This window comes from Mirounga angustirostris, unplaced genomic scaffold (assembly GCF_029215605.1).
Source record: "Mirounga angustirostris isolate CCGP_5_RB_7025 unplaced genomic scaffold, mMirAng1.0.hap1 SCAF_1, whole genome shotgun sequence".
Taxonomy (NCBI): domain Eukaryota; kingdom Metazoa; phylum Chordata; class Mammalia; order Carnivora; family Phocidae; genus Mirounga; species Mirounga angustirostris.
The window spans coordinates 13035692-13062359 of NW_026991709.1; the positions used below are offsets into that span (position 1 = coordinate 13035692).

The 26668-nt window shown below is 51.7% G+C and overlaps 2 protein-coding genes across 4 annotated transcripts in view; one reads left to right on the forward strand and one right to left on the reverse strand.

Moving 5' to 3' along the window:
- Positions 1-9095, forward strand: part of URB1 (URB1 ribosome biogenesis homolog) — a 67170-nt gene extending 58075 nt beyond the window's left edge. For all 3 annotated transcript variants that reach the window (XM_064579515.1, XM_064579509.1, XM_045902558.3), the window contains 8 exons: positions 258-369; positions 2182-2288; positions 2774-2917; positions 4235-4344; positions 4700-4897; positions 6099-6340; positions 6758-7357; positions 8290-9095. In XM_064579515.1, coding sequence (XP_064435585.1) covers positions 258-369; positions 2182-2288; positions 2774-2917; positions 4235-4344; positions 4700-4897; positions 6099-6340; positions 6758-7357; positions 8290-8471 — 1695 coding nt within the window. In that variant the 3' untranslated portion in view covers positions 8472-9095. The remainder of the gene's footprint in view (positions 1-257; positions 370-2181; positions 2289-2773; positions 2918-4234; positions 4345-4699; positions 4898-6098; positions 6341-6757; positions 7358-8289) is intronic.
- A 3833-nt stretch (positions 9096-12928) lies between these two features.
- On the reverse strand, positions 12929-25251 carry MRAP (melanocortin 2 receptor accessory protein). The gene is made up of 2 exons (XM_045863563.2): positions 24718-25251; positions 12929-13286 (listed from the first exon to the last, which is right to left on the reverse strand). Exons 1-2 carry the CDS (start codon positions 25112-25114, stop codon positions 13183-13185), a joined length of 501 nt encoding a protein of 166 aa, XP_045719519.2. The 5' UTR covers positions 25115-25251; the 3' UTR covers positions 12929-13182.
- Between the last annotated feature and the right edge of the window lie 1417 nt (positions 25252-26668).

Here is a 26668-nt window from a genome sequence, read left to right on the forward strand (position 1 = left end):
GGCTTGTCGGGCCATGGAGCCAGGGTCCCTCTGCCCTTGCGCACGTGCCCAGCTTCTCAAGGAAAAGCAGAAGCACTCCTGAGATGGCAGAGAGCAGGGACATTGCCATTCTGAGCGTCATCTCTGGTGTCCCCTGGGATGTGAAGAGTAGGCCACCCAGCAAAGCTGTGGTTTAAGCTGCGTGAGACGAGGCTGGTCACGGTTCTGAAAATTCTTGTCTTTTTTTTTCCCCCTTCTTCTCTTTTTCTGGTTTTAAGCTACTTTACCTGTTGGATGTAGTCCGGAATGGGATCCGAACTCAGAACATGAGACTCACCTTTACCTTGACTCTCTTCATTGCCAAAGCAGCCTCGCAGATTTTGAAACCAGGTACCGCTGCATGTCCACTAGTCGGCGTTAATCCTGCAGGCGTGCATGATCCGCCACACGTGTGAGAAGGGACGTGTCTGGCTCATCCAGTGCTTGTAACAGTGAGCCGTGTGCACGCCCACGGGAGCAGACAGTGAATAAAGCATGGCTGTGCGGAAGCTCTATATGGGCCCCTGCGGGTGAGATCAGAAAGGAACCCAATGAGGAAGCCCAGTGCAGAGCAATGTGTGTGATGGGGCTTGGAATATGTACTCGCATTCGCTATAGGCGTGTGAAGCCACGGTACAGGGCTGCTGTGAGGGGGTACGTGGATCCCACACGTGGAGGGCACCTGACCCAGGAAGTCTGTCCGTCGGCAGCCGCTGGTCCATACTCGGAAGTGAGAGTCTGCGGCTCGTGGGTCCTTAGCCAGAAGGTGTTGGCCCGGATGTCACTGCATGGGTGCCGGATGGGGCCCGAGAACACGGCTCCTTGTGTGACTCCCCGCGGGGTACCACTGCTGAGGTAGCCTGAGGACAGGTGTTGGTCGCATTAGGGGCCACGGGGTTCTGTGTCACGTGGTCATGTTCAGATGAGGAAGCAGCCCCCAACCTGAGGCCCCCCAGGTTAGGTAGATTGTCCGAGGCCCCACAATTCCTCTCTAGTCAAGTTGCTGTTAGAATTCAGGTCTAGTTTCTGGGCGCCTGGGTGGCTCAGTTGGTTAAGCGACTGCCTTCGGCTCAGGTCATGATCCCGGAGTCCTGGGATCGAGTCCCGCATCAGGCTCCCGGCTCAGCGGAGAGCTTGTTTCTCCCTCTGACCCTATCCCCTCTCATGCTGTTTCTCTCTCTCTCTCTCAAATAAATAAATTAATTAATTAAAAAAAAAAAAAAAAGACTAAAAAAAAAATTCAGGTCTAGTTTCTGTCTTCTCCTGTACAGTTTTTATTGTGTGGTTTTTCTTCTCCTTAGAAATTACAGGAGGGGGGTGCCTGGGTGGCTCAGTTGGTTAAGCGACTGCCTTCGGCTCAGGTCATGATCCTGGAGTCCCGGGATCGAGTCCCGCATCGGGCTCCCTGCTCGGCGGGGAGCCTGCTTCTCTCTCTCACCTTCCCCCTCTCATGCTCTGTCTCTCTCTATCTCATTCTCTTTCTCAAATAAATAAATAAAATCTTTGAAAAAAAAAAGAAATTACGGAGGAAAGACGGTAATCAGTCATTTGTAGACTCTAAAGAAAAAGACACTTCTGAGAAACTATCCTAGCGGAGGCCATGGTGACTGGTCCAGGCTGTGCCACTTCAGACCAATGTCAGGGTCAGGGGCATAGGCAGCAGTGGTCATGGGGTGACCTCCGAGGATCCAGGCAGTCGGGACAGGTTGGAGGCGGTGATCCGAAGCAGGGAAGCCGCAGGGGGAGGAGGTGTCTGTCCACCGCGGCCTCGTTGCATTCCAGAGGGACCCGGGGGTGTGTGAGGCGCCGTGCTGTGACAGTGGCCTTCAGCGGAAGGCCGGTGGGGGTGAGCGTCAGCCCCCTGCTCTCCGTGTGACGCGGTCCCCCTCTGCATACCAGCTGAGTGGAGCGACGTGCTAGCTGCTGGCGGGGGAGGGGCGACATCCACGTGGCTTCCAAACCGGGAGAGACCGCCTGTATGCAGCGTAGAACAGGGTGTCTTACTGCCATCTGATTCTCGAGAACTGAGACTCTGGATAAGCATACAAAAGCGCCACGGGGGCCGGGACTTCTGTCTGACCCCCAGATCCTGCTCCCCAACTCCAGCGGAGCACGGGGGTCCCGCCGGTGCTGCTCTGAGCGACTGTCTGCCTTTGTTCGCAGAGGAGCACATGTACTTGAAGATCAACAAGTTCCTGCTGTCACACGAGTACTTGAATATGAACAAAGTTCCGGGCTTCTACCAGTTCTTCTACAGCTCAGACTCTGAGGTAATGCTTCTAGAGTCCCCGAGGGCCCCCAGAGACTCCTCCGTTGGATTATTAGCCCCTGCTGGCGTCCTGGCATTTTCCCCCGGATACTGTGGGCGGCACGGCAGCCCAGTTGCACGAACAGTGTTGGAGCAGGAAGGCCGGGAAAGCGGAAGGCCGCGTAGGCTCGCTTGTAGAAGTGCTTGGCATCCTCACGCCTTAGCACCCTCCCTCAGAGGCCTGGCTCATTCTGTGTTCTTGGTGAGTGGCCGCGTTCCGCACTAAATGTGCTTTTGTCGCACACCTGTGTGAGTTGGCACAGGGCGGTGCTTAAACTTGACCTGAGGACCCCGAGTCACATCCTGAGGACTTTTAATGACATGGTCAGCAGTAGAGAAATGTCTGTGCCGCTGTGGCTGCACCTAGAGAGAGTGGGGTTTGAAGAGGCGCCAGGTAAAGGGGCTTTAGCTAATCTAACAGTGGCCTCCTGTCTGCCTGGGTTATAGCAAAAGACAGAACGGGAGTGGGTGTTCGGGCTCCTGCGGCAGGGGATGCGGGACAAGCACTGCTACGAGCTCTGTGCCCGGCGAGGCGTCTTCCACATCATCCTGTCCTTCTTCAGCAGCCCACTGTGTGACGGCGAGACACAGGTAGGCGGCCCCCCCAGGCTGTCTGAGAACAGAAGGTCTGGGCTGCTCCTCACAGTTTTGGGGGGGGTTTTCTGTTTGTTTATTTGGGGGAAGAGAGGGAGAGAGAATCTCAAGCAGCCTCCACAGTCAGCACGGAGCCCAATGCAGGACTCGATCTCACAACCTCAAGATCATGATGTGAGCCGAAACCAAGAATCAGATGCTGAGCCACCCAGGGCTCCCCCCACTTTCTCTGAAGGTTTGATTTGCAAGTCAAATCCGTGGGAATTCTAATCCCAGCCTGGACATGACCGACCTACTAATTTGACATTAAGCTGACTTTCCACGAGGGAAAATGAGATCCCGCGAGTGCCTTTCGTGTAGCGTGCATGTGTGCAGGCTGTGGGCTGGCCCTCACTGCCATCCGTCTTCGGGTGACATGCTCTTTGCTGTGGCCCCTTCGATAGTAAGGCCTGGGCAGAGGGAGGAGCTAACCGGTAATCACGGGCTTTTGGAACGGGCTAAAAAGTGTAGCAACAGATGACCCCTGTGAATGACTTGAAGGGCTTTCACGGAGACCGTTTTGAGCCACTGGAATGTCACTAAATGCACAGATGCTGTAGATCTCCAAACTCAGCTAGAAAACAAGAGTTGGGAGTCAAAACCGACAGTCTCAGAGCCAACGAGGGAATCCCCTCGACCAAGAGCTCACGTGTGAGTGTTCTAAGTGCCGAGGGTAGTTGGAAGGAGTAACTAGGTAAAGCCTTCGGTATTTGGAATAATTTCTAACCCTGTCAGCTTTTGTGTCTGATAGTATATCAAACGTGGGTAAATAGGAGCGGGTCGGAAATAAGAAACACATTGGAATGAACTGAATTTGGATATGGTAGTTTTTTATTTTTTATGACATGTGAGAAATTTTAAAACACCCAATTCACCACCGTTCAAGGGGCAGTCCCATTTTTATGTCTGTCTTTCCAGGTGGTAAAACCGAAGGGACAAAATGGGCCGCTAGCTGTTTGTCTGGGTGAAGAGTGGGTCCACATTCTCTCCCAGCCTCACATCTGGGCCATGTGGTTTCTGAGCTGCGACTCTGTGCCCATGGGTTGGTTCCTTAGGATGGGCTTGCAGGCGTGGGCACCCGCAGGGCTGGGCAGTGGCTCTGGAGTCTGTGTATCTGGCCGGCGCGGCCACCACGCTCATAGACATAGCCAAGCAAGCTTTGTCTGCAGCCACCGCCTGGAAACGTAACATACCGTCATACTGTTTAACTTGTTCCTTTGGTCCGGTAAACTTGGTTTTCGTACTGAGAAGTAACTCTTAGTTTTGGGTTTTCAGAATTGGATTCTGGAAATTCTACAGAACGCTGCCCGGGATGCCCAGTCTGCCTATGAGATCCTCCGGGACTATAGCCTTTTAACGTGGATTTTGCACATCCTTGAGAGCAAGTAAGCACCTCGTGTGTGAGAGGTATGCCGGGTGGGAAGAGAGTGGGGCAGAGACCATGGCGTCTACTGCTGGCTTTAGTGTTGGCGGGAAATGGGCAGTAGAAGCCATACTCTCTAGTTGGGACTTCAGGGGGTCGTCCAGCTAGAAAGGAGAATTGGGGCCCCGTCCTATGCTGAAGCTTCGTTTGTGTGTCAGGCTCCCTGTTTTGACTTGGGTGCTGTGCCTTTGGGGGCTGTGGTGGGGGTGAGCAGATGGAATTGCTGGGAGACGGGCCAGCCTGCCACCCACCCCTGCTCCAGCCGAGGTCACCGAAAGGAGAGGATGTGGCAGTGAGCGTTCTGGACTTGGTTGCAGGTTTCTGGAGACCCAGCTGCTGTCCAACATCATCTCCTTGCTACACACACTGTGGGTGACCAACCTGGGGGACAAAGGAGTGGCGTCAGAGGGCCAGCCTTCCTGCCAGCCAGGGTCCCAGGAGCCTCCGAAGCTGCTCGCCCTGCACTTGGTCAGTGAGTTCCTGTATGCTCTTGTTGCGCTCACGAGGCACCTGAGGTAAGCCCCTGCCCTGCCAGGCATGGCCCCTGGCGTGGGTCACCTGTGGACATCACCTCTCAGTGGTCCCCTCGGTCATGCCTCCATTGGTGGGCTCTGGGCCCAAGGGTTGCTGTCGGTTGTGGGTGATGTCAGAAAACCTGTTTTAGCTGCTTCCTCTTTTTTGCTTCAACTTTAGGAGGCTCCTTTCAAGATGCTGAGAACTTGGCACTCTAGAAACCTAAAATGTGTCATAGCAGATCCTTTTTAGCAAGCAAACAACTTGCTAATTTGATTCAAGCACTTAAAGTGATGTTTTTGTAGAAAGAATATCTTTTCCATGACCTTTAAACCTAAGAAAGTCAAGTGTTCCCAAACCTGCCTCTGCCTTCACTAGCCTGCACACACTCACTTATCTGAGGATCTTCTTGAAAATTTCAGTATTTTCATATGGCTCCTTAGAATAATGCTCCTCAGTTCCTCAGAGAGCTGAATCCTCCTCAGATTCCATTGTCCTAGAGAAAATATAGCCTGTGCACTTAGAGTTCTGACTTGGGAACAGAGGTAATGCTAATTGGAACCAGAAGAATTGATTGCAAATTGCTTATAATCTCAGAGTAAAAACTTTCTTGATAAAGCATTTGGTCTTTCGTTGTTCTGAATTAAATTGTGAAATGAGTGCCGACAGACCAGTTTCTTATTCCAGGGTTGTAGAAAGACATACTGGTGTTTGAGAACTGATTACTGTTTGAAATAATTTTAAAATTGTGTGGAGCAGACAGTATTGAATTTTAAATTCCCTCGAGTGCAGAGTGGATTTCCTGCGGGTACCCACGGTCAGGTTTGGCCGTGGATGGGCCTGAGTCTGAGAGGCCGTGAGGCACAGAGGAGTCGGCCGTCCTATGGTGTTCGGTTAGGTGGCCGGCGCCCAGACCCTCACGCTCTCTCCACCTCGCTCTCCCGGTTAGCCATGGTTTCCAAGAGATTCCTGTGCCTCCAGCGTGGAGGGGAGACTCCGGTCCCACTCTGCCTCCCTTGGAGCGCCTTGCTTTTTCTGTTCTTTGTGCTGGGCTCCGTGCTTCTGTGTCTGCTTTGAGGGGACCCCCGAGTCGTGGGTGGACCACTGGCCCCTCTGGGTCTTGACATTGCCCAGCCGCCCCAGTCGTGGGCTGCGGGATGAGGAGGCAGCTTTTGCTCAGTCTGTGTCGTTGGCTCCCAACAGGCCGACCTTGGCCTCTGCCCAGCTGACCGGCTTCTTTGAAGCGCTCGACTCCGTGCTCAAGTACCGGGCCACCGTCATGCAGGCCTTCAAGGACATGAACCGCTTCACCGTGAACGAGACGGTGCTGTCCACCAATGATGTCCTCATCCTCCTGCACAAATGGAGCCTCCTTGAGAGAGACGCTAAGCTCCAGGAGGACCTGAGAGTGGCCATTGAGAGATACCAAGTCAAGGAGCTACAGAGTGGGTGTCAGGAGCCAACTGTCTGGTGTTCCCCAAACTGTGCTCGCTTCCCCCACAGAGCAGCCAGCACTTGCCCTCTCTGAGCACGAGGCTTAGAAACCGGGCACGTCGTGCCCCCTCGGGGAGACCTGGCTTTGAGTCCCCTGCGCCACTGTCACTGCTCGCTGGGAGGGGCGGCGGGTGGCTCTGCTGTGGTGAGGCTGGAAGGGGTTCATCCCGAGAGCCGCCGTGGCTGTCACCGTCCGGTGTGGCACTCTCGCTGGGCTCCAGGCATAGGAGCGTGTCCCGTGGGAGCCGAGCAGGGGGCCGGCACTCGGGACCTCGCCCTCCTCCCCCCTCCAGTGCCCGGCTCCCCGGATCTGTGTGGGGAAGAGGGGCCTCCGTCTCACTGCCTTCCTCTGTGTGTGTGTGTAACAGAGATGCTCAAGGACAAGAACAAGCCTGTCGTGCCAGCCCGAGCCAGAGGCCCGCGGGCCCGGAGGAGGAGGCCTGGGGAGGCAGAGGAGACGGCTGAGCCCGAGCAGCCCGCGGCCACCTTGGAGACATGCAGGGGCTTCCTGAGGTCCATACTGACCCACTGGGGGCCAGCGCTCCCCGGCCCCGAACAGGCTCAGGAGCCCGCGACCGGGGCCAGCCCTGAGAGCCGTGCGCCGGGCCTCGCGTGCGCCGCCGCGTCCCTGGCGGTCAGCTGGGTGCTGCGGTCGGTGGCGGGGCACCCGCCGAGCAGGGCAGAGGCCGCGGGACTTCTTGGCTGGCTGCAGCGCCACGTTTTGCCACAGCCAGTGCTGGTGACTGAGCTGCTCCCGGACAGCGCCGTGAGGGGTAGTCTCTTCCGGCTGTACAGCCGGTTCTGCGGCGCCCAGGAGCTGGCGGGGCCTGCGCACCGTGTCGCCTGCCTGTTCGGCGCCGTCCTGCTGCAGCTGGTGGCGGCCCAGGGCCCGGCGCCGAGCCCCTGCCACCTGGCGGTCCAGAGCCTCTGCCTCTCGGCTCTGCAGGAGGACGACGAAGCCACTCGAGGTGAGGCTGGCTCTCAGAGGCCGTCGGGTGCTTTGGCCGCAGTGTTCGCGTGGGCCAGCCGAAGCGCTGGGGGTCATAGCTTGCCCTCGGGCCCCGAGCGTGGCCTTTGCCCAGTGACCACCGTGTGTACTGCGGAGAAAGGTGCCCGCTCGGAACCAGGGCAGGGCGGCGGCTTTCCTACGTTTCTGCCACGACTCACGTGGAGGGTTCTGTCTCAGCGCGTCCGGGTGTGCGCGTGGCCGCAGACGCGTGCACATACACGCACAGGCACGCGCACGTGCACACCGTTTACGTGCTTGGCATCGAGCAGGTGCTTCGCGAAGGCCTAAATTCAGGAAAGAATGAACGGACGAGCAGCAGAGGCATTAAAAGGCTGTAAGAGAGCAGAGGGGGGCTGTGACCATGTGCGTGTGGCCTCCTCCTTCTGAGAGGGCTGTTCCTTTCACCAGCGATGGAAGGGGAGCAGGAAGGGGGATAGGCCAGCAGCCTGAGCAGGTGAACTCCCCTGGGTGGGTGACCTCTTCTCTCATCTGGATGCTATCAGGGAGTTGAGTCTGGGCCTGGGAAACCCTGTCACCTCACCCATGCCATTGGGGAAATGATGTGAAGTGAACCTGGAACCTCTTCTCAGACCTTAGTTCTGGCTCTCGGCACGGGTGGTCGGAACCAAGAAGAAACTTGGCTTGTAGTAACTTTCCATTCCACACACATTGATCGAATATAAAGAGAAATTTTAGAATAAAGAAGATTAGCCCCAAAGTTAAGCAAAGGCAAAATTAATTTGTCTTGAATACATGCTCACCTCCTTTTGCCACAGTTCACTGGGCACTGAGCAAAGCCTCTGTGTCCCCATGCGTGGGGGGTGGGGGGGACTGGCTTTCCAGCGAAGTAGCTTTGTGTCCTAACGGCCTTGTCGTTCACCTCTTCCTCAGCCACGGCAGCGTTCCTGGTGTCTCTGTACATTAAGGACGTCTGGCTGGGGGCTCAGCGGCCGGACACCCTCCTAACCCATGTCCGAATGATCTGTGACGCCGCAGAGGACACGCCAAGGGGTGACGAGGAGGCCATCGTCATCCTCTGTAAGAACATCGCCGCCTCAGTCCCCGACGCCTGACGCCCTGCCATCTGACGCCTTGCCATCTGACGCCTTCTGGCCCCAGGTCCTAGAAGTTTGGTTGAGTCAAGGGTTTCCATGCAAGCCTTGTATGATGACGAGTTCTGTCTGTGTCAACTCCGTTTCCTGACGAGCGGAGTTGACTTATTTAATTCACCAGTAGGTACTAAGCTCAAGGGACTGTGTGCACACAGCGTAATCGGAGCTGCAGTGGGCGTGGGGCCTTCCGGGCCACAAGCAGGCTCAGTGGTCAGGTAGGTAAGCCCCGCCTCCCAGCTTCGTGCTCTTCAGAGAATATACCTCAAGTCGAGGTAACACTTCTGAGCCCTTAAGGGATTATGTGCATATTAAAGCTAAAATGTCCAAGAACGTAATACGTCAGATAAAGAGTGTGAAGAGAGATGTTTCAACTTTTCTTTCCATGAGAAGTCTTACAAAGCTTTGTATAACTTTTTGAGTGAATGAGCTCCTGCCGGTGTTAATTATTTTACTATGTAAATTCTTACAGTATAAAATCGATTTGGTCTCTGCTTTGGAAAGAAAGCCTGTATTTTTTTTTAATTGTTTCAAGGGGGGGGATTTGGGATTTTATAACTTGTTAATAAATGTCTATTTTTGTTAGGCTTTTGTGTTTTGCTTAATTGGTATTAACAGACCCTTTCATTTCACAGAAACCTGCATTTTAGAAGTCAAGATTTGACTTTTAAGGTTCCCACGTTAATTGGTGCAGCAGCTGACAAACCCCGGGAGAATTCTGGCGTGTGCACTTAGTGCCCTCAGAACTCTGCGTGTGCCCACATCCCTCCCGCACAGCGTGGCCCCCTCGGGGGCGGGGCGGGGGCGGGGGGCGCTTGGCCACGGTCACAGGACTGCACAGTGGTCTTCCCTGTCCGTCGGCCCCAGCTTAAACGTTGACACTTCTCTGTTCCTGCAGTGTGCCTTAGACTCGGTTCTGGTGGTTTTTCATGATTTAGGATTTTTAACCAGGATAAGAGTAATGCCTGTCTGCCTCCAGTCCCCTTAGCGCATACGGGCTCATTGTTTAGAAAGCAGGGAGTGGCTGCCTCCCTCCCCCCTCCCCCCCACCCCCCACCCCTCACCCCAAACAACTGCAATAGTGTTTTTTGAGACCATTCCTAAATCAGAATCCTGCATTTAGATTCAAGTAGGAGAGTCCACGTGTTCTTTCTCGCCCCTTTTCCATGTCTCTTGAGCTCATTGGTCTCCCCTCCCTCGCCTCCCTTTCTAACCCACCGCCCCGAGTCAGGTGAGGCCGAGCCTGCCCCCATCTGGGGGATTTGTCAGTCCACCGCGCTGGCGTGGGTTCTGTGGGCTTTGTACTTTGGTGCTATCTCCAGTGTACTTCGGAGGGCTCAGACCAGAGGGCCCGTAATGTCACCTACATGGGACCCATCCTACCAGCTCAAAGACGTGCTGAGACAGCATTCCAGTGCAGACCCTCTCCCCTTGGGCTCTGTCTTTTAAAGGATTTGGGGAGGTCAGGAGTATGACTTGGGTCCCTTGACCACAGTCAGTGATGCTGGCAGGGCCTGCACGTCCCTGCCGTGGTAACAGTGGGCGACAGTGGGGGATGGGTAGGAACTTCAAAGGCCTTCCCTGGGTGTGTCCAAAAGAAAGTTCCGACTTTCTTCCAACCCGCATAGAACTCAGGGTTGATAAATATTACAGCAGTATGGGGTGCCTGGGTGGCTGGGTGGGTGAAGCATCAGACTTGGTCTCAGTCCTGGGATGGAGCTCCGCAATGGGGCTCCCCGCTCAGCAGGGGGTCTGCTTGTCTCCCCCTCTCTCTGCCCCTCCCCCCATGCATGCACTCTCTCTCTCAAATAAATAAGTCTTATAAAAAAGCTATATTACGGCAGTAATAGTTGAAGCTAAAAAGTGGCCCAATAAAGATTAGCAAGCAAATATTTTTTTTAAATTAATTCACATATGTTTTATTTTCTACCCTTCCCAAAGTGAACATAAGAAGGAAGTATGCAGGTAAAATGCACTGGAAATCAGCACTATCTGGGGCTACTTCCCTGTGCTGGGGGGTACTGCGAGCCCTGGATAATGCGTACTTGTGCCCCCTCGTAGAGTACATCTTGGCCTACTTGCACTTCCTGCTGCATGGGAGCAGGCTTTCCGAAGGCGTCTGTGTGTCCAGGTTAGTTTGAGTTCACCAATTTGCTGGGGTCAGTTCTACAGTTGAGAGGTTCTGTCTCCAGGGGGCAGCTCGTCCCACTTGTTCCTGATGTCAGCTGATGCTGTGGGGGGTCCCCATGGACAGCCAGTTCCCGGAGGAGAGCAGGGTGGGCCTGGGGGGCAGGGTGGGGCAAGGTGGGGGGGCTCGTGGCCACCGCTGCTACTCAGGGCTGCATGCTCTGCTGCCTGGCTCTTTGCCCGAGCTCAGTGGAGCCTGTGGGGTGCCTCCGGAAGCAGAGGGGGAGGTGGGGGCTCTTACTCCAGGGGCATGTTGGGTGGTGCTGGGCGTTGTTCCTGTGGACAGAGCAGAGGGGAGGCAGGCATCAAAGCTGGCGCAAGAACTTACTGGATGCTTTCCTGTTGCACCGTCCTGCCTGCCCAGAACCCACAGAGAAGGCATCACAGGGCAAGAGCACCTCAACAGCCCAGCTCACAAAGGTCACCACTGTGGAGAAAGGGAAGATACTAAGCAGTGCTTGATGGTGACCTTGACCCTCGGTCATTCCCTCTGAGGTCACTTCTCCCTCATTGTCCACTTATGATGGGGAGCAGGCAAGTGGACCTTCCATCCAGCTACCGGAGTAGATAGCTCATGTATCTATGCCTCCAGCCAAACTTGTGTCTTAGCTAGAAACCCATCCTCTCTGGACGCCTCTCCTGAACGTGAGGTGTGGGGGCGGTGGGCACACCCGCCTGGCATGAGCTGGCCCACCACGTCCCACCTGCCTTCCGATTCATCAATGAAATGGGACCATCATCTGCTCTTAGTTATCATCAGGATAACATGAGGCGATGCCTTGGTAGAGACTCAGCTAGAGAACTAGTTTCAACTAGTTCTAATTCTAACATGAATGAAGAGGGTCAGTAAGGGAGCCTGGTAGAGCAGAGCCCTCCTTTCAGATGTTGCTAGCATAATATTTTTAAGCATAGAAAGAGCAACTCCTCAGGGAGCCACTCAGCATCTCCTTCCCAAATCTTACAGTAAGATCCATTTGGCTTCCCTGAGCATCCCATGCCCGTTAAAATGTCTGGAGAGTGCTTTCTTTGGAGTCAGGGCGAACAGCATCATCCATTTGCCCCGTAAAATTGTAGCCCTGAAAGACATGCAAGATTCCTCAGCTATGGCCTCCTGTGAGCCCACTGGACCGGGGAGCTTTCCACTGGGGAGGGTACTGACCATTCTTGCAAACTGTCCCCAGCACAGGGCTGCCTACAAGTCCCCTCAGAAGAGTGCGTTCATTTACCGGTCCCCCCACCCAGGTGCCTCTTGGGATATAAATCTGCTTAAGTTCAGTGTGAGTTCTTAAAACTAGACAAAAAGAATGGATTTCTTCATTGCTCAAAAGCTGGCCCCTGCCTCCCCGTGTGACCAAAGGGAACCAGAAGTGACTTGTGAGCCACTCTGGGCAGGGCAGGGTGGAGGCAGGGAGACAGAGCCCCCTTGAGGTAGATCTGGACGTGTGCAGATGTGCAGGTCTGCCCTGAACCAGCATAGGGAGCCCACCAGGTGGGGGGGGGGGGCACCCTCTCTTCTCTGCCCTCCCTCCCCTCCCTCTCCCAGAACAGCTCTGCTTGACTCTCTGTTGCCAGCTTCCTCTGCTGACTCGTGGTTTCCACTCCCCCAGACTGCTTGGTCACTGATGGCCTCCAGCCCGTCTTGCTCCTGGACCACTCAGCGCTCCCTGGGCCCAGCTCTTCTGTCAGGCCATGCGTTTCAAGGGGCTTTGGGCAGGCCCTCTTGGGTCAGTTGCCCACCCCTGGTCCCATCAGCTGAGACAGAGAGAGAGGTAGTCTAGGGTCCCCAGCTAGAACATTCATTAGGACAGCAGTAGCTGTTGGGGGGCAGATTAAGCTAGAAGGGGAGATTGGATATGGTGGGCCAATTGTCTAGCACAGGAGACCTAACCTATAATGAGCTAGGTTAATTACTAGCTAATTACTGCTTGGAGCTCCTGGATTTTACCTCCAGTTTAGCTACTAAGGCACATAGTAGGTATTCAGTAACAGATGGTGGTCATAGATGCCTACGTTTGGGTCCCCTTTTCCTGGCGAGTCGTTTGGCAAGACCTAACTGCTATGGGGGGTCATTTTGGCTTTATTTTCTTTAACAGCTTAATTGAGATATATTTTATATACAGTAGTTCGGCCGTTTAAAATGGAAAATTCAAAGATCTCCAGTATATTCACAAAACTGTGCAGCCATCCACACAATCTGCTTTAGAATATTTTTGGCATCCGAACAAGCAGCCCCAGCCCCATTAGCAAGCACTAATCTGCTTTCCGTCTCTATAGAGTTTTATTTATTCTAGATGTTCCATATCCATGGAATCCCCCAACACGGGGGCCTTTTGTGTCTAGCTTTTTTCACTTGGCACAGTGTCTTGGAAGTGCATCCGTGTTGGAGCGGGGATCCATTCCTTTTTGTGACCGAGTAATATTCCACGGCGTGGCCTGCAGTCACTGGCTCGTTAGCCCCGGGACTTACCTGCGTCGGCACCCTCTGTACTCACCTCGCCTGTGAGGAGCCTGACCAGGACATGTAGAGCAGGATGAGGAAGAGAAGCATGACGAAGAATGCCAGGCTCGCCCAGAAGGTGATGACAATCAAATCTGTGGGGGGGGGGGGGGGTGCATCTCAACATCCGCGTGACGCCACCGGAGCCCGCAGCCAGGGGAAACAGGGCCCTGAGGAGAGGCATTTCTCCCCTCTTCCAGCCTCTCCCAGCCTCTCAGCCGTGACCAGTGGGAAGACTTTTCCACGAACAGTAACCTTGGGAAGGACCAGGGCAGCAGGGAAGTGACTTTTTCCCTGAGCAACGGACGGCAGGGTTGCTGAGGGAAAACCAGTCCATGAAATTGGGTGGCACCCCATGGATGTGCTTTTTCAGCTCCTGGTGCTCCCCTCCTTCCCCTTCTCCACAGAGGGAGAAGAAAGGGCTGTGGGCAGCTCATGTGACAGCCAGCCTCCCCTCCCCTGTGAGGGCAGCAGAGGCCTGGGGGAACTGCTCCATCAGGGGCAGCCTCAGAGACCCCAAGACTCAGAGATTTTAGGAGGAGGTGAGTTCGACTAGGGGGCTGGAACCCTCCTGTGGTGGGCAAGGCAGACTTTTTTAACCGAGGCCTCACTGCCCGCTTTCTTTCAGGGGCACGCACCCAGCTGGGGGGGCAGTGACAGGAGGGAAGATCCCCTGTGCAGCCGGCCCTGGGCCTAGATTTGTGGCCAGAGGCGGAAGGGGCAGGGAAACTGGGAATCATACTTCGCCTTTTGGGGGCTCTGGGTAGAACCTGGCAGGCCAGGAGGCACTGTTCTCCGGGGCTCCAGATCAGGAACATTCTGCAAGTTGCCAGGCGCTGTTGCAATACGGTAGTGTTTCTTGGTGGTGGATGATGGCTATGGGCACAGCTCACCGGGCTCATAATTAGTGTGTGCGAGTATCTTACCCCAGACACACTCCTGCCCCCGGGCCCAGATGCCCCCAGCTGGACCTGCTAGACACCTACACGTGTGAGCAAAGGAGGCTACTGCAGGGTCATCACCCCACAGGAATTTATTAAGCACCCACTCAAGTCAGGCGCTGCCAGGGGCTGTGAAGGATTCGGAGGGGACCACAGTAGCACAGCAAAACGGCCACCCCCTCTCTCCTGCATGCTCCTCCCCTACATCCTCCTCTGAGCTCCTGCCCAGCCTTGTGCTGTGCTCTGTCTTTTTTTTTTTTTTTAAAGATTTTATTTATTTGATAGAGAGAGACACAGCGAGAGAGGGAACACAAGCAAGGGGAGTGAAAGAGGGAGAAGCAGGCTCTCCGTTGAGCAGGGAGCCCGATGTGGGGCTCGATCCCAGGACCCTGGGATCATGACCTGAGCCAAAGGCAGACGCTCAACGACTGAGCCACCCAGGCGCCCCTGTGCTGTGCTCTGTTAAACAAAAAGATGTTTAGGAATGGGTAAGCACATGAGGAAACGAACAGAAGGACAGAATGAATGGGGTGTTAGTGATTTGTGTGTCATCTACACAGAGCCAGGAAGTGAAGGCGCCGGGGGTAAATAATGACACTTGAGTAAAGGGTGTCACCTCTACTCTCCATGACCCAAGACAGGTAGAGAGAGAAACCAAAGGCTTGTTAAGAGTTCATCTTAGACTTGACAGCACCAAAAACAGTTATAGGAAGAGATGCCGTACTCGCTGAAGGAATCAGAGCCCCCACTACCTTGTAATGAAGCATCAGCAACTTAGCGTCCACGATCCAGAAAGACAAGGACAACAAAGACCCCCAGGCTGGCTCCCACATCCTCTCTCCTCTCTGTCCCTGAGCTGAGAAACGGACGGTGGCGCCCCAGAACACTGACCGGTTTTAGGGGGTGTATGGGCTCCCGGGAAATAGGGAAGGAGGTTGTTACTGTCTGTCCGAAACTGAAGGACTTTTGAAAGGAGGCTCTGGAGTTCTCAGCATTCCCTGACTGCTCACCGCCCATTATTCTAGAACACGTGCTTCGGTTCCACCAGCTGGTCACAATTTATTTTATAACCCTCGAAGTGGGACAGTATAAATGCTTTCAGAAGGTTTGGTTTTATTCTGTAAGGATGTTTTGGATTTAGGCAACCACCACTGCTCTATCTCCTTCACAAAAATCATACAGGGTGGGGCGCCTGGGTGGCTCAGTCGGTTGAGCGGCTGCCTTCGGCTCAGGTCATGATCCCAGGGTCCCCGGGATCGAGCCCCGCATCGGGCTCCCTGCTCGGCGGGGAGCCTGCCTCTCCCTCTCCCTCTGCCTGCCTCTCTGCCTACCTGTTCTCTCTATCTCTCTGTCAAAATTAAAAAAAAAAAAAAAAATCATACAGGTGTTGAGATCTTCAGCACCTAAAGAAGTTCCGTCGGGGCCTCTAAGAAAACAGCTTCAGAAGTTCAGCAGCTGAGACACAACCCCCCCCCCTTCTCCTGGGCTCACACGCGTCTGCTTAGCCCTTGGTCAACTATCCCCACATACTGAGCAGGAAATGAAGCAACACCTTCCACAGAACACAGTGTCTTCAGAGAAGTGAAATTTGAATTGTTTTCAGACCAAGAAGGCGATCAGTAGCCACTGGCCATTTCCTGTACTAAATTCTCTTTCCTTGTGTTCTGCTGAAAAAGATAGCCAAAAAAAAAAAAAAAAAAAATAGGGTTCTTTTTCCTCTTCCTACTGAAGATTCGGTCTAAGTGCTCGGAGAGAACATTTCATTCCAGGGCAAATGATGTCATCCACCAGGGCTGGAAATGTTTAAACATCCCTGAGGAGCACCAGGTTGGCTTGACAAGGAAACTGGTCCAGCCATGGAAAACTTTCCTCCCCTCACCCGTCCTCTTCCCCTCCCTTCCCCTCCCCTCCCCCCTCCTCATTTACTTCCTTTTTCTCCTCTCCCCTCTTCCCTCCCTCCCTCCTTCCTTCCTTTCTGAGTCCACACTGTGGGAGTTAGGCATCCACGATCGATTGACAAGAAGAGGCTCGAATGGCAATGGTGGGGCTTCACACTGGGGGATTCCTCATCCTACCCTGGAGCTGAGAAAGTAACCGGACCCAGATACTCCCTACTCATAGCAGGCACCTCGGTTTTGTTCAGTTTTGTGAACTGCTAAACCTCCGTTTTAGCCTTCCTCCAAATGCTACTAACGTTTGGGTCCCCGAGTCCTGATAGGAGATTAACTCCAAGATTTTTCCCTTCCTGGGGAACAACAACCGGGTTAAGGGCCTAGGCGCTGCAGGTGGGTGGTGTTGGATTCAAGTTCTGACTTGGCCATTTTCTAGCCATGGGATCTCAGGCAATCTGAGATTTTTACACCTTAAATGGGGATGATGGTGTGTGTTAGATAGACTGTTAGGTGGATTAAATAAAATAATATGTATCTATAATGCACATGGCACAGTTCCTTGTTTAATGGTTGTGAAATGATATATAAAAAGAACTAAAATTATTTTTTCTGTTCAGAGGGTATTGGGCAAGTGATATCACTGTGTCCTTCAAGCTCCACTGAAATGTGAATTATGAGTAAAGGTAACTGCAGTATAGACTGCTAGCTGTGAATCCTCATGTTTGCTTACAGGTGCTTTCATAGTAATAGAAGCCCTGCCTTTTGCTGCCTGGGAGAAAGACTACATTTCCCAGACTCCCTTTCAGCTAGATGTGGTCATGTGACAAGGTTCTGGCCAATGAGATGTGAGTGGGGCTGTTCCAGGACAGCTACTGGAAGGCCTCCTGCAGAGACTGCTAGATTTCTAATAACCTTGTATCCCTTCGTAATCCCGTATTACATTTTGCTGGTGGGAACGTGGATGTGATGGCCAGAGCACGGCTTGGAGTGTGAGGATGAGGGACATGTTCGGGGGACGGCAGAGCAAGGAGCCGGAAGGAAGCTGGCTTCTGCGGAGTTCATGGGGCCGACCCAGCACCTGGTCCTGCAGACTTTCGTGTGAGAGAGAAACCAACTTCTCTTGAGCCTGGTACTCTGTTAATTGTAACCGATCTTCTTCATTTGAATCAGTGAAAAGAGCTGACTTTTTAAATGAGCGTACCAAAACTTACAAATCCAAATGAATGCTGACTTTCACAATAATCATCCTCTATCATAGAGGCATATAAATTTTCCTAAAATACATATCTTAATTAAACATTTATAAACATTTACCAAAGATTCATAAATGTTTATAAATTATTCTTTGGGAATTATCATCAAGGACACACACACACACACACACACGTTTTGCTACTTTGTAAAATCATATTTTATTTTCGACACCCAGGCAGCACCAATCAGCTCAATCATCCCTTCCATTCACCTGATTGGTTTATGGGTGATTCTAACTATTTCCCCAAAGCAAATCCACCCTCAAAAGAGATACATAGTTTATCACTGTAGATGTCCCATAGAACATGCTGTCACTACCAAAGTCAGTTCCAAAAGAAGAGCCCCAAGCGGTTTTTGAGCAGTAATGGAATCATTCGCGAATGGAATCATTCGCATGGAGCACCTCTAGGTGGGGCTACCTCGATGGGAAATTCGTTCCGAGGTAAACAGTCTCATATCTTGTTTAAAAAAAAAAAAAAAATCACTTTCACCGCCTATAACCTATCCATAGGGCTGACCGTTGGCTGAAGAGTTACAAGTCTCGGTTTAAAGTTGTAATATAAAATTGGTTGCTCTGATGTGAGAAAAGAGTTACACGTAGGTCTTCTGCTCTGTCTTTTCGCTGAGTTCTCTGCCTTGTGTTCAGAAGAGATGGGTTAGTGGCATGTTTCTGTTCTTCCTCTCCCAGCTGTGGGAGCAGCAGGTGAACAGACCGCCTTATTACTGAAGCTGCCAGAGCCGGCACATCAGTGGAAGTCGATACAGGCTATGACAGATTTTTCCTAAGCCATAATTAAAGGAAGAAGACATACTGACCGGAGAAGTAAATAATAGCGCATGAAAGCCAGACACTACCCAAAGGAAATCAATGCATCTTGCTGCTTCCTGCAAGGGAGCATCAGAGCTGTATCTGGAATGTATACATATAATTCATTCAGGCAGAGCCTCAAGAAACAGATTTGCCTTTCCCACCTTTTTGACAGTGTTGGGGAGATTCTTAACCTTTCCCCGAAACAGAAATCATATCTGAAAATCACAAGGGTAAAAATCCTTGTGAAGTCCCTGTAACAAAATCACACCAGATTTCAAGCCAACCCTGGGAAAGAGCAACCCAGAGCCTTCGAGTCAGCACCGAATGCTCCATAAAATATGTATATCAATCCCTGGATCTTTCCAATGATCTGCCCATCCATGACGGAATAAATTCCAGTGTATGGGCATGAACACAAAAATCTTAAAATCCTCCCTGCTTGTTAGGTGAATGCATGAGCCGAGGTATTTTTCCTTCTGTTTCCCTCCTTCTCTACTTGGCACAGGAGTTGAACCCAGCCTGGTCTTCCACATTTCAACCAGCCACCCCAGGTGACCTTGCAGAAGCTTTGCCTTTGTCTCACCTTAAAGCATCCCTGGCTCATGGCTCCATTCCCAGCCTCTTTCTGCCTTTGATGTGTAACTCTGCACGGAACTGGGAGGTGAATCTCTCTGGTCTGTTCGACTGGGTCAGAGATCCAACCCAGAGGAACTGGCGAGGAGAGAAAGGTACGTTTGTCAGCAGAGAAGCTCACCTGCTTTCTGCAGTGTGACTCTGTCCATCCTCACCTGGACTCATGCTTACCTTACCTGACCTTCAAAGCCAAGTAACAGAGCATCCCCGAGACCGCCTGACCCTGCCTTTTGCCGACCATTACAGAAAACAAAAGTGACACGCTGGTAACAGAAGCACAGAGTGTGCATGGTGGAGATTTCTGTTTTTGCATTTTGGGGGGGGGTTGTTGTTTGTTCTTTAAAGATTTTATTTATTTACTTGACAGAGAGTGAGAGACAGAGAGAGCACAGAGGCAGAGGGAGAAGCAGATTCACTGCTGAGCAGGGAGCCTGACACGGGGCTCCATCCCAGGACCCTGAGATCATGACCTGAGCCCAAGAACCTGAGATGACAGGAGCTGAAGGCAGACGCTTAACCGACTGAGCCACCCAGGTGCCCCCGTTTGTTTTTTAGTAAACTTCTTTGAATTCAAATACCATGGACAAAAGTAGGCAAGATATCTTTACTTGCCACACAACATAAGTTTTTTTCTCCCAAGTCCACTGCTTGTACCAGCAAAATCCAGGAATCATTCTAGATGTTCAAAAATAGAAATTTCTAGAACACCATGCAGTTGTTTACAAAATTTTTGTGAAAGAATATTTAACAACACAAGAAAACAAAATATTGTCAAGTCAGGAAGAGCAAAGTACAAAACAGCACTTACAGGTCCGGCTTCTGCTCAGCGGGGAGCTGTTTCTCCCTCTCTCTCTCTCTTTCTCTCTCCTTCTGCCCCTCCCCCTGGGCTCATTTTCTCTGTCTCTCTCAAATAAATAAAATCTTAAAATATATATATATATATATACAGCCGTCTCCTATTTGAAATATCCCAGATGCTATTTGAAATCTCTAGGGGAGACAGGATGATCACAGTGGACTCTATAGAAAGGCAATGCTATGGATTGAGTATGTTCCCTCACCTCCCAATGCAGAAGCCCTAATCTCCAGACTGATGGTATTTGGAAGTGGGGACTTTGAGAGGTAATTAGGTTTAGAAGCAATCACGAGGGTGGGGCCCCACGATGGGATTAGTGTCTTTATGAGAAAAGGAAGAAACACCCTCTCCTTCTACCCCCCCACCTCCCCGCTGCATCTCCCCGCAGGCTCTCTCCACTCACAGACCTGGAAGAAAGGCCCTGTGAGCCCACAGTAAGAAAGTGGCTGTCTACAAGGCAGGAAGCAAGTCCTCATCAGACAGCAAATCTCCTGCCACCTTGATCTTGGACTTCCAGCCTCCAGAACAGTGAGAAATGAATGTCCGTTGTTTAAGCTCCCAGTCTATAATATTTTGTGACAGAAGCCTGAGTAGACTAAGATACGTGTTGATACTTAAAGTCTGGTTTGGGGAGGCTTCCCTCCAAGGGATTTTCTTTAGAGACGGTAGATAGTCCCCCATGCCCTCACCCTGTATGAGAGGGTAGTTGGCGCCCTGCCCTCCACTCGAGCAGCAAAGGGGCCACTCCAGGGCACTCTGCACGTGTCCTTTGCAGTTAGTGGGACACAGCAGACTGGAGTCTGATGTGTGCTCGAGAAAATCTTGATAGCGAGAGACTGGGCAATCAGCAGCAGAGTAGAAGGAGCATCCCCTCTGGTGGAGGACCTCACAAAGCTCCCCCCGGGAGAGAAGGAGCCAGCTTGACATGCTGCCCCCAGGGAAGAGGACACCCCCGCCTAGACCAGTGCCAGTCAAGCTGGGGGGCAGGGCAGCCAGTGAAGAGGCCAGTACAAGAGTTTAGCAGAGAAGTAACGGCCGCTACAGAGCAAAGTCGCTTTCCCACACACAGGTTGCAGGGGCGGGTGACCCCGTCCCAGGGAACCCACGGAGGAGCCCCGCTAACCGGTGCTGATGTGAGGAGGGGAGGGGAGATCAACAGGAGCAGAGTTCTGGAGTCAAGTAGCAGGCCCCCTGGTAGCGGACATTGCTGGGGCACATGGACTGTGTCTTCACCCTCCGTGGCCATCCGAGCAGGTGTCTGCTGCCGAGCCCGGCCGGCCTCCAGATCAGAGTCTGAGCTGCCTCGCTGACAAACCCCCTGTCCTCCCTGACCCTCTCCGCATTCCATCCCTCCTGCTCCCGCGAGGAGGTGTCCCAGACCAGGATGGGGCAGGTGGCCCGGGAGAAAGGAGCCGGCAGAGCAAAGAAGGAAGGAGCACCCCTGTCCTGAGCCAGGGAAAGAGCAAGTTCTCCCTTTGAGTGAAGTTGGAAGGTGGTTTGTTTTTATTTTATTTTTTTTAAGATTTTATTTATTTATTTGAGAGACAGAGCACAAGCAGTGTGAGGGGCAGAGGGAGAAGCAGGCTCCCCGCAGAGCAGGGAGCCTGATGTGGGACTCGATTCGAGGATGCTGGGATCATGACCTGAATCGAAGGCAGACGCTTAACCAACTGAGCCACCCAGGTGCCCTGAAGGTGGTTTGTTTTTAAACATTTTTGAAATTTATCTCATAGGATTAGACATTTGCTTTGCTAACAAGACTGACTGATAGACACTTTTTTTTAAATGTAAGTGGGAGCATGAGTCCTGCTCCAGATCTTACCCAGGGGCAGGGAAAGAGCCAGCACTGCCAAGTAGGTTTGCAGGAGAGACCAGAGAAAAACTAAAGCCACTTTCCCCCTGCACTCCATGAACTTGCTCTTTCAAGCAGCAGTGCCAGGCATTTCTGCAGATGCAGAAGCAGAAGCAGAAGGACTGGAGGGGACATCATGGCAGCCTAGGCCCCGTCCAGGAGGTAGAAATCACACAAAAGGACAAGCAGGAAGCCTAGTATGAAAAATCATTCGGGTTAAAAGAGCATCTATAAGATATAAGGAAACTCTACGAGGTGCCCTGGGGCTGAGGGAGGGGACCCAGGCGAGGTCATTTGTTCAGGCTGCACTATGGTCAGAACATTTGTGTTCCCTTAAATTCATCTGTCCAATCCTAATGCCCAGTGGGATGGTATCGGGCAGTGGGGCCTCTGGGAGCTGCTTAAGTCATCGGGTGGAGCACCCTGTGAATGAGATTCGTGCCTTTATAAGAGAGGCTGCACAGAGATGCCCTCACCACTTCCCCCCATGAGGACCCAGCAAGAAGATACCAGCTCCGAAGCAGGAGAAGGTCCCTCACCCAGATGTCACCATGCTGGTGCCTTCATGTTAGACTCCCCAGCCTGCAGAACTGTGAGAAATACATCTTTGTTGTTTCTAAGCCACCCAGTCTATGGTATTTTGTTATATTAGCCTGAACAGACGAAGACCGTGGCTTAAAGAGCAGAAATTTATTTTCTCACAATTCTGGAGCCTGGAAGTCCAAGATCAAGGTGTCCACAGGGTCAGTTCTTCGGAGGCCTTGCTCCTTGGCTTGTACATGGCTGTCCTCTGTCTGTGTCCTCACGTGGTCTTCCCTCTGCATGTGTCTGTGTCCTAATCTCCTCCTCTAAGGACACTGGTCATATTGGATTAGGACTCACCCTTATGACCGCCACAGAATGCCCAGGGGCCTTGGGTTCCAGGTTGAGATGGCTGCCACATGAAGCCACAAGATCTCAGAGGGACAGTGTTCTGGGCCAGTGACAGTGACAGGCTGACTGCCCCACATGTCCTCACAGGCCCCCTGCCGACCCCCAACCCCAGCCCAGCCCTCCTACGGACCCTCTCCCCTCCCCGCCCCCCACGGCCCTGTCCAGAGAAAGCTTAACTCCCGGTTCACTTTAAAGGAATACCATCGTTTATCACAGAGCGTATTTTGAAGGCAAGAAATTGATAACTGACACAGATATCCATCATGAAAATTAACGGTGTGTGTAAGAGCTACCTACTTCACGCTCATTTATTTATTCATCCCGCAGAGACTGTGCCAGGCATTATTCAGGAGCTGGAGGTAGAGAGAGCAAGACAGAGGAAGGTTCCTGCTCTGATCGTTCATCCTGTCTGGTGAGAATCTGCCCACTAAACATGTCTAGTGTCCTGGAAAGAGTCCTCAGGGATCAGAGCCTGGAACTGAAGTCCCAGCTCTGCAAATATTTTGCTGGGTGACCTGGGGAAAGTCACTTGGCTTCTCTGGGCCCTGCTGCCCCCCCACTTTTATTCCCACAGCTGTAACACCAAAGCACCCTCATTTATTTCTGCTGGCCCCTCCTTCCTGGATTGTCAACTCCCCAGGGTAGAGATCGTTGCAACTGTATGTTTCCAGGCCCAGCATGTGGCTGTTTCCTGCCTCTGTGTCACCCGCCACCCACCCAAACCTCAAATTTATATATTCGCCAGAGTGATACTCTTAGCAAGCAAATCAGACCTTGTCTCTTTTCTGTTTACAATTTAAAATGACTCCCTGCAGCTCCCATGAATCCTCTGAGGCTGACCTGCAAGAATCTGGCCCCCACATCAATCTTCCCAAAAACACCCTCCATGTCATGCTTCCCGCAAGCACCTCCTGCCTAAGCAGAGGGTAACTGGTCCCCCAGCCCCGGGGCTGGCCCTCTGTGGATCAGGCAGTCCCTTTGGGTCTTCTGACTCAGCTTAGCCCATCTTCCCCGTGAAGCCTTCCTTACGTCTTCCCTCTCTGTGCTCTTGTACAAATCATCAGCATAACACTGTGAATCACATAACAGCTTACTAAGGATCTGTATCTGCCCCCTTATTGGAAATGGGGAAAGTCGAATGTAGACTGAGTGTTAGATGACACTGAGACATCATTATTGAAATGTTTAGATACAGTGTCATGTTCTTACTTGTTACTATTTTCCCAGGCTTGGTGGGGGGATGTTGTGATAACCTGCTTGGAAATACAGCATCATCAGAAAATAGACGATAATGGTCATAAAATAAAATCATTCTTGAGAAAAATCAGGGACAGGGATTGAGTCTTTTGGCATTTGTGCCTCCATCTGCTAGTGCAACACCTGGCCTATCACGGATAGTTACAAAATTTTGATTGTTGCATTAATCACGAGCAAAAGCAAGAAGGGAGGACAGGTATGGTGTGTTTGTGGTATGGTGTGGAAGTGGGGCTTGTTGAGATGGATGAAAACATGGATGGGTACCTGGGCTTCTGGAAGTTGTAAGGGAAACTGGAAACAGGAACCCCTCCTAACAAGACATTTTAGATGACTTCCTCCAAGGAAAATGGATTTTAGTGTTGAGCTGGTGTGTGTCCAGGTTCTCTGGCTTTTCATACAAAAAGCATCCTGTTCCTTCTAGTGACTGCACTTATTTTTTGTCCGATTTTGTGATTGTAGAGCATGAAATACCCAAGGAGCCCGAGATATGGGGCTAGCAGACAATGGGTCCCCAGTACTGGGACTTAATTTTTGTTTTGTTTTGTTTTTCATAATCATTTCCTCAGCTAACTTGTTATCTTGACTGAGTAGCTGGAATAATCAGAGAAGATTGTCCACAAAGCACCAACTTACCCAAGAGAGAAAGACTGAGAGAGAGATGAGCAAAAGGATATTGGTTTGTTCTGGTGGTCCTTCCTAAGACCATGAAGATTAAAATCGGTTGTTATTTTCATAGAGATTAGTAAGTCATTTATCTTAGGGGTGGACACAATAACCTCTCCCAAATCTGCATAGAGCAAGAGAGAATGTGAAATCGACAATTTGAAGAAACTCACCTAGCTTCTTGGAACCCCAGACAAATCAAACTCTATCGAGGAAATCTATCTTAAAAGCATATTCTGCTCCCAAAGTGTCTGAGTTTCTTTGGAGGTTAGTTTCAAGCCTATTACAAAGATAACAGATACCATTTTACTCCTCTTCGCTTCTATCTCTGTGGGCTCATCTTTGACATCTGTTGGAGTTGGAGGTGAATGGAGACAGTCTTTTGGGCCAACTCCCAGCCTCTGCCTGGCCGGCTTCCCCAGATCAGAACTCACATTTGTTGGCTTTCAGCTTCCTCTCATCCACGGGAATGAGGTCCAAGTAGTCCAGGTAGTATTCGTAGCTGTTGTACGGGGTGGAGATGTTGGTCTGGTTGGCCATGTCTTTGGCGCTGGGCGGGGAGGCGCATCCAGAGCTGGTCAGAGCCCTTGGAGGGACTGGCCAACTGATTTCTGTAAAGTCATCCAAGTGTGTCTGTGGGTCTCCGGGCTCAAGGCCTGCCCACTTATCGGAGCTGTTTGGCTGGGAGAAAGGCCAGGGGGCTGTGCTTGACATCTCTGCTCCCACGTAGAACTTTCCACCCCGCCCCCCTCCTTGATAAAAGTCCAAAACAAACAGAGCTGCAAGGCGGGAGCCCGGGGTTTCCAGCAAAGCTCGAGAATGCCCCTCCATGTAAGAAGGGGAAAACGGGTACCTGGGCCCCTTGAAAGACAAGATGCCAAATAGGGCTTAGGAAAGACACTCGCTCTCTGCTTTACTACTTAAAAAAATTAATAAAACCAAAATGAAAGGCTGGAGGTGCCCTTGACTTACATTAAGGCGATTCTTGGTGCTATTGAGCAACCAGCGAATCACTGACTTAGATTTAATATTTGAGGGCAGAAATTGAGTGATGTCAGCCCTGAACTTGTAGCCTCTCTCATGTACGCGTCGCCAATTAATTAAACCGAAAGAACCCTCTTGTCCCAACTGAGAACACCTCCCAGCTTTTATCTAAAGCCCCCAAGAATGAACCAGTTAGCTGCATTTATTCCTACAGAAGAGGCTGTTTGCCCGGGCCAGAATCCCACATGGATCCGGCTCTTGGGCAATAAGGACCTGAGGGTTCACCCAGCCCTTGGCTGATGACACGTGTGACGAGGATTCTTCGAGGTTTCTGTAGGGAGTGACTGTAAGTTACCCATTCATTTTTCTAAGAGCCACGGACACGATCGAGAGAGGACTATTCTGAATATTTGGGAAGAGCAGGGACTAAATGTGAGAGGAGCCCTAGAATTTAGCCTGTGAGAATCAGTAAGGAAGTCAAAATTCCCAGAATGATGGGGAATTTCCCTCCAAGATACCAACTAGTAGTGTTTCCGGTCTCCACTCTAGAGTAAAGCTGAGCATTGACAGTGTGCACGTCCCTGTGCGTCGGAGTTTGCTGAGGACTTACTGTAACCCCAGCCCGGTACTAAAGCTTTTGCCGGGACAACAGGTTTTGATGTGTCTGACTTTGAAGGATGTATTGAACAGAAACAATTCTACCAGCTCGTCCTTAATTTGGGTTGTACGCGTTTTTATACGTTTAAGCAATTTAACGTATCTCCGTTCAAGTCAATATAATATATTTTTTTTCTCATTCTAAACTTAGACAGTTGGAAGGTTGAAGTCAAGAGGATTTGCAAGATTGGCAGGTAGAGGGATGCCTGGGTGGCTCAATCAGTTAAGCGTCTGCCTTTGGCTCAGGTCATGATCTCAGGGTCCCGGGATCGAGCCCCACATTGGGGCTCCCTGCTCAGCAGTGAGTCTGCTTCTCTCTCTCTGCCCCACCCCCTGCTCGTGCTCTCTCTCTCTCTCAAATAAATAAATAAATAAATAAAATCTTAAACAAAACGGGGCACCTGGGTGGCTCAGTCATTAGGCAACTGCTTTCGGCTCGGGTCATGACCCCAGAGTCCTGGGATTGAGCCCCACATCAGGCTCCCTGCTCAGTGGGAAGGCTGCTTCTCCTTCTCCCACTCCGCCTGCTTGTGTTCCCTCTCTCGCTGTGTCTCTGTCTGTCAAATAAATAAATAAAATCTTAAAAAAAAAAAATTAAACAAAACAAAACAAAAGATTGGCAGGTGGAGAGGATGCAGAGTGTGAGAGTAGCTGAGTCAGGTGGGAGCACTTGCCTCTGTCTCTGCCAGTCCCCAAACCATCCTCCATCTTGACTCCTTCAAGTTTAAGTTCCCCTTGGCCAAC